At 42.3% G+C, this 12,819-nt stretch overlaps 1 protein-coding gene across 3 annotated transcripts in view; it reads right to left on the minus strand.

Moving 5' to 3' along the window:
- Positions 1–12,819, minus strand: part of LOC143808735 (serotriflin-like) — a 60,532-nt gene that overhangs the window by 32,906 nt on the left and 14,807 nt on the right. The window contains exons 1-3 of one of the 3 annotated variants that reach the window (XM_077291680.1): positions 10,385–10,478; positions 8,123–8,190; positions 6,588–6,707 (exon numbers count right to left, since the gene is read on the minus strand). In XM_077291680.1, the coding sequence (XP_077147795.1) occupies positions 6,588–6,707; positions 8,123–8,182 (180 nt within the window). In that variant the 5' untranslated portion in view covers positions 8,183–8,190; positions 10,385–10,478. Of the gene's footprint in view, positions 1–6,587; positions 6,708–8,122; positions 8,191–10,384; positions 10,479–12,819 lie in introns of those variants that run through there. The other 2 variants (XM_077291681.1, XM_077291682.1) reach the window with 2 other exon arrangements.

The raw sequence follows: 12,819 nt of genomic DNA on the forward strand, positions 1-12,819 counted from the left end.
TATTTTTACGGCTCTGCATTATAAACTTCTGTGAAGCACTTGGTGGGTCAAAGTGCTCCCCACACCTCTAGATAAGTTCCTTAGGGGGTCTACTTTCCAAAATGGTGTCACTTGTGGGGGGTTTCAATGTTTAGGCACATCAGTGGCTCTCCAAACGCAACATGGCGTCCCATCTCAATTCCTGTCAATTTTGCAGTGAAAAGTCAAACGGCATTCCTTCCCTTCCGAGCTCTCCCATGTGCCCAAACAGTGGTTTACCCCCACATATGGGGTATCAGCGTACTTAGAACAAATTGTACAACAACTTTTGGGGTCCAATTTCTTCTCTTACCCTTGGGAAAATAAAAAATTGGGGGCGAAAAGATAATTTTTGTGAAAAAATATGATTTTTTATTTTTACGGTTCGGCATTATAAACTTCTGTGAAGCACTTGGTGGGTCAAAGTGCTCACCACACCTCTAGATAAGTTCCTTAGGGGGTCTACTTTCCAAAATGGTGTCACTTCTGGGGGGTTTCAATGTTTAGGTACATCAGGGGCTCTCCAAACGCAACATGGCGTCCCATCTCAACTCCAGTCAATTTTGCATTGAAATGTCAAATGGCGCTCCTTCGCTTCCGAGCTCTGTCATGCACCCAAACAGTGGTTTACCCCCACATATGGGGTATCAGCATACTCAGGACAAATTGTACAACAAATTTTTGGGTCTATTTTCTCCTGTTACTCTTGGTAAAATAAAACAATTTAGAGCTTAATTAAATTTTGTGTGAAAAAAAGTTAAATGTTCATTTTTATTTAAACATTCCAAAAATTCCTGTGAAACACCTGAAGGGTTAATAAACTTCTTGAAAGTGGTTTTGAGTACCTTGAGGGGTACAGTTTTTAGAATGATGTCACACTTGGGTATTTTCTATCATATAGACCCCTCAAAATGACTTCAAATGAGATGTGGTCCCTAAAAAAAAATGGTGTTGTAAAAATGAGAAATTGCTGGTCAACTTTAACCCTTATAACTCCGTCACAAAAAAATTTTGGTTCCAAAATTGTGCTGATGTAAAGTAGACATGTGGGAAATGTTCCTTATTAAGTATTTTGCGTGACATATGTCTGTGATTTAAGGGCATAAAAATTCAAAGTTGGAAAATTGCGAAATTTTCAAAATTTTCGCCAAATATTCATTTTTTTCACAAATAAACGCAAGTTATATCGAAGTAATTTTATGACTATCATGAAGTACAATATGTCACGAGAAAACAGTGTCAGAATCGCCAATATCCATTGAAGCGTTCCAGAGTTATAACCTCATAAAGTGACAGTGGTCAGAATTGTAAAAATTGGCCCGGTCTTTAACGTGCAAACCACCCTTGGGGGTGAAGGGGTTAACCGAAGTCGACTTTCTGAAGACATCCACCTGGACCTACAGAAGAGGGCTCATGACATCCAAACAACAAAAGCCAAAAAATTTAATCGAGATATTCAGGACAAACAGCAGTCCAGAGTTTATAGATGGCGGAACCCATGGGGTCGTTCTCGTCCAAGGTCTAGAAATGTGTCATACTCTCGGTCTAGATCCACTTCAGCACTCTCAGGCAGATCTAACTACGATGAAGACACAAGGCCCGGCACTTCCCAATCTGAACAGGTTCCAACCTTTGAGTCCAATAATAAGAGGATGACTACTAGTCAACACACCAGGAACAAGGGAGCTGGGGGAACCGCGGCTCGTGGTGGCCGTCAGGGAGGTATCCAGGTACTAAATTTGTCATCACATGTATTTACTGAATCTCAGTTGGATGTCCTGAGTAGGGGTTTGACTTTCTCTCCAACAAATTCATTCGACTATTTTACAGCCCTAAAGGACCTGCATCTCTTCTCCCGCAAATTGATTCTGAAAAAGTTGCATGGAAAGGAGTCTACATCACAATCCATGAGTGCAGTTGAAGCACAGGTACTCCGTGATTTGGAGGACCTATTGGAGGAACAGGAGTGCCCTAATGTAAATAACTTTCCGTCCTCTATCTTGCCCAGGTCCACAAGTTTCCCCCCCCCTTGTCCTTAAGCCCGGCAGTTGAAATATTCACTAGATTAGTGAGTGAGGATTTAAAAAAACTATCCACTAGGCGGACATATGACAATCTAACCGCTAAGCAACGCCGGGCTATTGGACAACTTCAATCATTACGGGATGCTGTATTTAGGCCCGCGGACAAGGGGGGGAATATTGTGGTCTGGCCAAGTGATAAATATGAGCGAGAGGCATTTCGCCAGCTTCGGAACTCTGACACCTATACGAGGCTGTCCTTCAATCCAATGGCCACATATTTGCGGGAGCTGGAGCAGGTTCTTTATGGTGCTTTTGAGGGGGGCATCATCCCCAAAAAGGTCTTTGATGGTTTGATGGTCCGATCCCCCAGGACTCCTACGTTTTATTTGTTACCCAAAGTCCACAAGGATGCCCTTAACCCCCCGGGACGTCCGATTGTGTCTGGGATTGGGGGTTTATGTGATCGTGTATGTCAATTTATTGATTTTTTACTTGAAACCCCTGGTCCAAATATTACCTTCTCACATTCGTGACACTACGGATATCCTGGCACGGGTTGATGGCATCCTTGTGGACAAAGCAACTCTCCTCGTTACTGCTGACGTGGAGGGGTTATACACTTGTATTGAACACTCATGTGGCATTGAGGTGGTTCGCTTCTTAATCGGGACCTCCAATCTGGGCGGCCCTTTACGTGGATTGATCCTCGAGCTGCTGGACTTTATCCTCACACACAATTTTTTCGTCTTTAAAGACGTTTTTTATTTACAGAAGCGGGGCACAGCCATGGGTGTGGCCTTTGCACCCTCGTACGCTAATCTCTTCTTGGGACACTGGGAGAGATTCCTGTTTGGCGATGAGGGCCCACCGGCCGCTTCCCTGTGCTGGTACCGCTTCATTGATGATATTCTTTTTTTTGTGGGATGGGACTGTCCAGCAGCTCGGGGATTTCATGGGGGCATTGAACAACAACACTCGTAACATTAGACTTACGTATGCGTATAGCGACGCTGCTGTCGATTTTCTGGACGTTCGCCTTGAGGTCGATAATCATCGGCGGATCCAGGTGGATGTCTTCAGAAAGTTGACTTCGGTTAATTCACTGTTACATGCTTCATCGGCACATGATCCGTCCACGGTTAGGGCCGTCCCGATCGGACAGTTCCTGAGGATGCGGCAAATCTGTTTTCTCTGAGTCTAGGATTGAGGCACAAGCCTCTGATCTGAAAGAGCGTTTTCTGGCCCAGGGGTATAGCCGGCGTTCCATCAAACACGGCTACGATCGTGCCAGAAAAATCCCACGTGAGACTCTTTTACATCCACGTGGCCGGCGCACTGGTGGGGATGGTGCTGGTACTATTCGTTTCATTTCTACTTACAATCATGAGTGGAGTGGTATGCGCTCCATCCTCACCAGACACTGGTCAGTCCTTGGAACTGAACCCTGCCTGGCGGCCTCTCTTGGCCCATATCCTCAGATGACCTCTAGGAGGTGTAAAAACCTAAATGACCTGTTGGTGCACAGCCATTATGTCCCCACCCCGAGGAATCCATTTGGCACGAGGGGCCCCAATTTGGGGTGTTTCCCGTGCGGGCGCTGTCTTGCCTGCACCAATGTCCTGCGATGTTCCAGTTTTACCTCCACTGATGGGACAAAATAATTTGAAATTAGAGAACGGATCTCGTGCAATACGACCAAAGTGATTCATTATGCCATGTGCCCGTGTCCTATGGTTTATATTGGACTTACGACACGGGAGTTGAGAGTCCGAGTACGTGAACATGTGCGGGACATTGGTGCGGCCAAGACAGCGACCGACATTTCGGAACTTAAACCAATCCCACGCCATTTTTGGCTGCATCATAGATGTAATGCAAATTTACTTAAGGTGAGGGGAATCGATGCCTTACATTTGGGGATTTGTGGTGGGGACAATAAGAAGCTGCTAGCACAAAAAGAAACTAGGTGGATAGTGCGACTTGGCACTATGTCACCAGCGGGCCTAAATGAGGCTCTGAGTTTTGCTCCTTATTTATGAGTATTGCATATATCCTCCATGCCCCATTAGTTCTTTTATGTGCTTAGGATGGCTCTTTACCTGTCGTTTCCTTGCGTTTTGGAGCACCTTAATATGATCCTTCCTGCCTTAGGTGCCCTCATCCTCCGCATTGGTCAGGATTTTGGTTTTAACATTTTGTTTTTATGACTTTCTATGTGATTTTAACTTTTTGTTTTGTTGTTTATATCAGTGATACTTATTGACCCGGTACCTTAAGGTCTGCCTTATGAATATGTTCCTTGCCTCATTGAAATAATCACTATGGACACCACCCCAGTTGGGGCAAAGTGGACCCAAGACATCCGCATGAGATAAGATGGGAAAATCGCCCTGATATGGATACGGGTTTAACGAAGTGGGGCCCCTTTCCTACTACCTGATGGATCCGACGCACAGAAAGTGGACTATTTTCATTCTTGATATATGTATTTGTCTGTGCATCAGGCCTCATGCTTGTGGATCGTATGTCTGGGGGGTCCTGAACTTGCCTATGTGGTGGGTATTTATGGGCTGCGGCAAGAAGTATTTGTACCCTTTATATTTACAGCCTTCTTACATGGGTGGCCGTGCGCGTCGCGCTGCGGTCCGTCCTGTCCTGGTGTGGATCTGCGTCTCCTGGCTTTGTGAGCACTTCACCTGACGCCGAGTTCCACTGCCAGGACCTGCCGGACGCAGTGCGCATGCGCCGACAGCGCTACTGCCATTGGCTGCTGGGTACTTTGTGATCAGGGCCAGGGGCTATTTTAAGGTCCTTTTAGGCAGTATGCAACCATCCCCCTGAGGAAGTGGCACCGTGTGGCCACGAAACGCGCGTTGGGGTTCATCTCCTGACAGCCTCCCCAGTCTGCCTCCCTTTATTGGTAAGTGCAAGCTCCCTCTCCAACTTCCATACTTTATGGGTTTATTATAGGGTCCCACTTGGGCTATTTGGTTGGAGGTACTAGGTGTTTGCTGCACTAGACGTGTCATATTGTGGCTTCTGCCTTGTTCTCATTATGCGTTCCATTGCATTCTCTCTGTCTTCTATGTGTATGGGATAGGGGGTGGATGCATTGAACTATTGGCATGCCCACATTTTAGCAGTTACATCTGGGGGAGTGTGGGGATGGGGGCTATTCCAGCATTTTCGGGCACTCATCCTGTGTCTCAGTCATTACTACTGTAATTTGCGATTTATACACTTATGTACTATTTATGGAATTAAAGTTTTGTGTACAAAAATCTTTGCTCTGATGTTTCTCCTTTGAATATGGTCTGTTTAGAGCTGATTTGGTGAGTCGGGGGTCTCTCTTTGGCGTTTTGCTGTCCGCCAGACCCCGTCTGCTCATAATATGTATTTGGGAGTTCTGTTTACATTGTTTTCAGGAGTGTTTGGGACATTGTCCTGTTCCATTACAGTGGCTAAAAATCACTATATGTATATTATATGCCCCATTGTTACTTCTATCTTGACACTAGTTAAAATACCTGAATTGGAAACTATTAAAGAAAATTTTTAATTTGGACCCATTATATTAATATAATACTATATATATACATGCACACTCATTTCAGGTGAGAATGCATGAGTTCAGAATTGGGAAAAAGCAATGTAAGGTTATTTCCCAATAGACTGAAGAATCCTGGTCTCATAATCCTGACATTGGCAGGACCAGCTTAAAGTACAACGTGCATGGGGCCCCAATCTCCTAGAAAGAAGACAATGGAGTCGTGAAAGATCCAATCTATTGGTTTTCCAATTGCTAATCTTTTTTTTCTCTGCATAATAAGCATCTAATAAGCCTCTGACAGAGGAGTTCTCATACAGAACACAGGAGACTCGGTCAGCCAACTTTTCCTGTGTTTGGGAGTCTGGGGAAATAGCTGTTGGCTGACAGCTATCTAATGTTTTGGCAGCTAAGAACTAACTTATTGGGCACATCAAACCTTGTTTTCCCAACATGTGTCGACAGGACATCTCTTTGGCAAGTTTCCCTACAGCACTAAATCTTCTAAAAAAGAAAAGTGTCTGTAAACTAAGCCAGCACCTACTAAGAGACCTCGTGGATTAAAATAGTAGTGACCAACTATTACAGATCGGCCCTTTGTCCTTCCTTACATTTCCCATTGAATTGATATATCCCAAGATAATTAAAAATCAAATCAAAAAGAAGATCGGGGACTGTCGAGAAGTCAGTAGATTTGTAGGACTCCTGTCCAGCTGTTACAGATTACAGACCTGGCTGATAGACCTTCACTGCACATTAGGACCAATTTGGCATAGAGAGAAAAGGAAAAAAGGAGTCTGGCATCACATTGTTAAGTTCATTTTAAGTTAGCTTAGAACAGATTAACTTTTACATAATAAAACTGGAAAATGTATTAAATGTTAAAATCTTGTACAAAGTTATAGTAAAGTAAAAACTTGAAGGATGCTCCATCGAGATGAGGATGAACCAGGTGGTAACATTCTAAACGATAATGCAATGAGGATGACACGACTCACCACTTCTAACATGTTTTTTGCGGATGGCACGACCTCTCTTCTGAGTTTATTCATTAGGTCAACAATCTCTTTCTGGACTTCAGGTTTCTTTGTTGATAGGCGAGCCAATGGATCAGAAGCCTGAAAGAAGAACAGCCGACAGAAAAGATATTTCCAAAGTTTAGCTATAAGAATAAGTCAAGAATATAAGACGACGAAGTCCCAACATTGAGAATCCGACCAAGAGAAGTTCTCGGCATGATTCTTGTTTGAGATCTTCTAGGTCTTGACTTTCTCATCCTATAATCTTCTCTCTTCTAGGAAAGCCACATTACAGGGCTGGATTTTAAAATGACGAGGATTGAACTAACATGTCATTAGGCATCATCTTCTTACAAACTCTATAAACTCTGCATCAAAGAAGAGTGAAAACAAGAACAAAAACGATTCCTGGTTCTTTTGGCAGTTGGCCAAAGAACTAACTTCGCAGAGAGATACTATCTCTGTTATGGCCATAATATTGATGATGCTATTTAAAATGACATCCTTATAACCTTGCTTCTTTAGGGTATGTTCACACCTGGCTTTTTTGCGTCATTTTTTGGTGTGTGTAAAATGTGTATAAACTGTGAAATGTAACATTTTTGCAGCAGAAAAAAACATCAGCAGCAAAAATGATGCATTTCACAGTACCAGTACCATAAAAAAATTTCATTTACGAGCTGAGTTTTTTTTTAATTCGCAGTCAATGACAATTCTTCAGCATTTTTACTGCTTTTCTTATCCATTCGGATTAATAGGAAAAGAATGCAAGTAAAAATGCTGCAAAAACTCAACAAAATTATGTGTATTATACCCAGCATTTTTTTTTCTGCCACCACTCTAGATTTTGGTGTTGAGAAAACGTTGCAAAAAAGCAGTGTGTAAATGTTCACTTATTCTTCTTACTTCATTTGTCCTTGATGACACCAAGAGTGAACAATTTTGGCAATCAGTTGCCCAAAGGTACAAGGCTCTAGGGAAAATTTTAACAGCTCTCTTTTTTCTTATAAGTAGCACCTAATCAGCTGCTTCCCTTGTGACGGGGTTGTCCACTACGTTGATATTTCATGACAGGTCATTGGGGGATGGAGGGAAGTCAGACACTTTGCACCAATTAGCGGTTTTCAGATGTGCTGCTTTTCAGAATGGAGGTTCTGTAGTATCCGGGGCGGAAAAGCAAATCCACCCTACGCCCCCATTTGTCGAGAGCTGCATCTCAACTCTTCATTTTGTTGTGGTCATCTGTGTATATTTTTGTCTACTTTAATTAATTATCATTAACAGAATATGCAACAGTATATATGTCAAAGAAAATGCTGTCAAATATAATACACATATTGCAGAAAATTTTCGAAATCAGCAGTAACATGAATTATATAAATTTTTTAAGTAAATACTTCAGCCTCATCAGAGGGCTATTTACTGCTAATCCAGATTGCAGGATGAAGTTTTTCTCTTAAAATCAAATATAGGTAAACATATTCATACAAATATGTTTAGTAAGGTGCACATACCTGAATCTGGACCACGAGGGCCCCGAGCAGGGTTGAGAAGCAAAGGGTAAAAATCCCCATTTTTCTTCCTGAAACAGACATTTTATGTTGTTACATATCATTTTTTTGCATGAGGTGATGCAACTCCATCAACAGGTGAAATAAAGTATTACACTGTGCCAATTTAAATCAGTGTGATGTATGTGTGATGGATGACATGTCCTCCAGAGAGAGACGATGTATGTATGAGACAGGACAGGTCCTCCAGTGAGAGACGATGTATGAATGATGCAGGACAGGACAGGTCCTCCAGAGAGAGACGATGTATGAATGATGCAGGACAGGACAGGTCCTCCAGTGAGAGACGATGTATGAATGATGCAGGACAGGACAGGTCCTCCAGAGAGAGACGATGTATGTATGATGCAGGACAGGACAGGTCCTCCAGTGAGAGACGATGTATGAATGATGCAGGACAGGACAGGTCCTCCAGAGAGAGGCGATGTATGTATGAAGCAGGACAGGACAGGTCCCCCAAAGAGAGATGATGTATGTATGATGCAGGACAGGACAGGTCCTCCAGAGAGAGAAAATGTATTTATGATACAAGACATGACAGGTCCTCTAGAGGGAGACAATGTATGTATGATGCAGGACAGGTCCACTCTTCCAGAGAGAGACAATGTATGTATGATATAGGACAGACCAGATCCTCCAGAGAGAGACAATGTATGTATGCAGCAGGTCAGGTTCTCCAGAGAGAGACAAAGTATGTATGATACAGGAAAGGAGAGGTAATCCAGAGAGAGACAATGTATATATGATGCAGGACAGGACAGGTCCTCCAGAGGGAGACAATGTATGATGCAGGACAGGATATGTCTGCCAGAGATAGACAATACATTTAGGATGTAGTACAGGACAGGTCCTCCAGAGATAGACAATGTACCGTATTTAGGATGTAGTACAGGACAGGTCCTCCAGAGATAGACAATGTAACCGTATTTAGGATGTAGTACAGGACAGGTCCTCCAGACATAGACAATGTATTTAGGATGTAGTACAGGACAGGTCCTCCAGAGAGAGACAATGTATGTATGATTCAGGACAGAACAGGTCCTCCAGAGACAGACAATGTGTGTATGATGCATAACATGACACATCTTCCAGAGAGAGACACTTCTTGTTTCCGGTCTTTACTCCCCTATTAGACCCTGAACACAGGACCCCTCTGTTGTCTCAGAATTCCCTCGTATCGTACAAGAAAATGGGATTTCTGTCATAGTATTACAATTTATTTATTGCTTTTTAAAACCCAAAATGTTAACTATTCCCCAAAAAATGTAATTACGTTCACCATGTAAATTTGCTGAAAAGCAGCAGCTTGAAAACCATTGATATTACTGTTGCATAAAAGTAGAAAAGAACTCAGGATGACAGTTGTAAATGCACCTTAAACATAAATTCTACCTACAGATATGTAATTTCCAGATAATACTAGTCCGAGTGAAGAACAGCTATGAAGGCCATGTCTTGCTCGGGAAGACCTAAACACAATAATTGATTTTATGTGTACAGTGTAGTACCATACTCCACCTGCAGAGGAGCTGCAGGAGAATTAAACACTTGCTCTTAGAATCATTATATCCTATAATCAGATTAATTTCAGTAGACCGTTCTAGTTTAAAGGAATCTCTGAAAGTGGGCAATACCTTTTTAAAAGTTATTACAAGCTTACAATTTTTACATTATTTATAAGTCCGTATAAAGGGTTGTCCAACACAATAAAAAAATATTTTCTAGGCATGAATGTTTGCAAAATAACAAATTCAACTTCGTAATCTCCATAGATCCAATGTAGGTTATTATAGAGGTCTGCGCCACCTGTTGAAATAATGTTCAACTGGACGGCTAAAGGATTCTAGAGGATCATGTCAGCAGATGATGCATTTCTAGTCACTTGCCTGCTGCAGCCAATATCAGGCTTTAGCAATCTTGCTGACATCCGGACTGCACAGACTTTGCTCCTTAAGATCCATGGAGATGATGGACCAGGGAGAATACCTGTATTTGTTATTTTGAAAACATCCATGCTTGGACAAAAAAAATATATATTTTCTCTGTTGAACACTGAAAAATGTAACATAACCACAAAATACATATTTAAAGAAAAATAAATAAAGTAAAAAATTGTGTAATTACAATATAAAAACATAATAAATGTGAGCTAATATAAGACAGTAGCACTGAATCCTCAGCATTCGGTGCTCCCCCACCTCTCACCTGATTCTAGAAGGAGAATCTACGCACCTCGTGTCCTTGATTTTGGTGATGAGTGAAATGTGAGGTCACTGGCTCTGATGCTTTATTTATAAGGCTGATGTACTAAATACTTCCTGTGATTTGTCACAAACGGATGAAGCAATTTACATATTAAAAAGCCACGGGACAATAATGACAGAGGTTACACAAGTGTTCTGCAAATATGCCAATAAGATCGCACGAGAATGACATTAAAACTTCCCTATTGTTGATTGTCCATAAAAGAAACTCTTACAACGTTCTGAGACACTTTGTTTATGGTAACAATAATAGAAATAAAGGAAGAGAAAAAAAAAGGATGTTCTTGTACAAACAGCCCGGCCGCATCTGGGCATCAAGCCATGTACTGGGCCAAAAAATAAACAATGCTATATAATCTGATTATGGGAAGTAATACTCTGAGACTTAAGTTGGTAAATGACAATCCTCAAGTTAGCCTGGGGTAAAAGATTAAATTAAATATGTTCTCTTTAAAAAGGACCTGTTAGAGTAAAAAAAAATGTATTAAATATTGCACGTTATTCTGGTTCAATTGAGGAGGGTCCTCTCCTGGGCTCTTGCACACGGCAGCTATCAGTGGTTTTCACAGTTAGCACTCCTGCCTATGATTAGTCAGGGGTGAACCCATGGATGTTCGGATCCAGTGAGTTCCGCAGAACAATTTAAAAAAGTTCAGTTTGGGTACCAGAATGGTACCTGAACCCGGACACCATTCAGAGGAGTAGGGGGCCCAAACAACAGTTGTTTGCTGTGTTGTCGTCTGCATGACAGCGCAGCACATATGGGCTCTTATCGACAATAAGATTATTATCGCTGGTCAGAGAACCACGGCTCCCATGCTGTCAGATGACAGCATGAGCCAGCAGCTATGACTGACAGTAATAAGGTTACTTGCGGTCACACACGTTGGCTGATGAGAGAGTACTACTCCCATCAGCCTATGCCGGCTGTCACTGATAACAGTGAGAACAGGCATCACTTTTGGCAGAGTTCATCAGCCAGCGCTGATCTCTTCTACTTTTGCTATCCAGCACAGGCAAAACTGACAGCTGCGGGCCGCAACCCTCAACCGTCAGCTTTATCATGGCTGGTTATCAAGACTAGAGGGGTCCCGCAACATTTTTTTAAATAATTTAAAAAATAATTTGAAAAAACGGCATGACATCCTCCTCATTTTTGACAACCAGCCAAGTTAGAGTAGATTGCAGTAGTCTGGTATTCCCAGACTGGTAAGGGACCAGGAACATTGGTGCCCACAGCCTAGAAATTGCAGCCCACAGTCACCAATGAAAAGGCACATCTCATAGATGTGCCGATTCTGTAACTTTGTCTGCCTGGCTCTTCCCACTTGCCCTGGTGCGGTGGCAAGTGGAATAATGACAGTGGGGTTGATGTCAACTGTTTAATGGCCGCTGACATCAAGCCTACAGTTTAGTAATGGAGAGGTGTTACCTGAGTTCCAGCCACCGGGTCTCACGATAGCTCCAGTGCTGAATTGTTGAATGCCAGACTTTAAGGTGTTCATCAGTAAAGCACTGGCACTTGCAAAGCAAGAGAAACAATTGTTATGATGTGACCTTACTGTTCTTGTTAATCCATTTTTAAAGAATTGAAAAAAACCACATATGGGTTCTCCGTAATTTTCTTAAGCAACAGAGGGAAAGCAAGCTGTTGAGGGCCTATGTTATTATTCTGCAAATAAGGGCAATATCCCTAAAGGTTCCCAGTCTATTAATATCATCTCACAGCTTTGTGGTTTGCCTTTAATGGTTATTTCATGGGGGGATCCCAGAAAAGAAATGTCTTAGGATCCTGCCATAATTTTAAGCCAGCAAAGGCTAAACAGACAGCTGTAGACTGATATTAATAGCCGCAGAAGAAGGGAAATTGACCCTCCTCCCAGGCTAAAAATATCAGCTCTCAGCTGCCCCAGAAATGGCGCAACAAAGAGATTTCACAATTCTGGTGCTTGGCCTCACTCTCCTCACTTGCCCTGGTGCGGTAGCAAGTGAGGTCATAGTTGTGGGGTTGATGTCAGCTTTGTTTTGGCAGCTGGCATCAAGCCGGGGGTTAGTAATGGAGAGGAATCTATAAAATGCCCCCTTTACTGACCCAATAGTTATATTGTAAAAAAGACACAGCCAGAACAAAGTCTTTTAATTGAAATAATTACACATTTCCTTTATTTGAAATTTACGCTTAATCCATTGAAGCCAATGTCACCTTTAAAAAACATAAAATAATAAACAACCATAATACTCACCTTTACACCTAATTCAACAATGCCCGTTTCCCCTGGAAAAGAAGAAAAATAGTAAACAACTATATCCCTCACCTATCTGACATGAAGATAATCCATGGTGTCCCACGACGAGGCGGATGATTTGGAGAGCAGT

Source organism: Ranitomeya variabilis, chromosome 2 (genome assembly GCF_051348905.1).
Source record: "Ranitomeya variabilis isolate aRanVar5 chromosome 2, aRanVar5.hap1, whole genome shotgun sequence".
NCBI lineage: Eukaryota > Metazoa > Chordata > Amphibia > Anura > Dendrobatidae > Ranitomeya > Ranitomeya variabilis.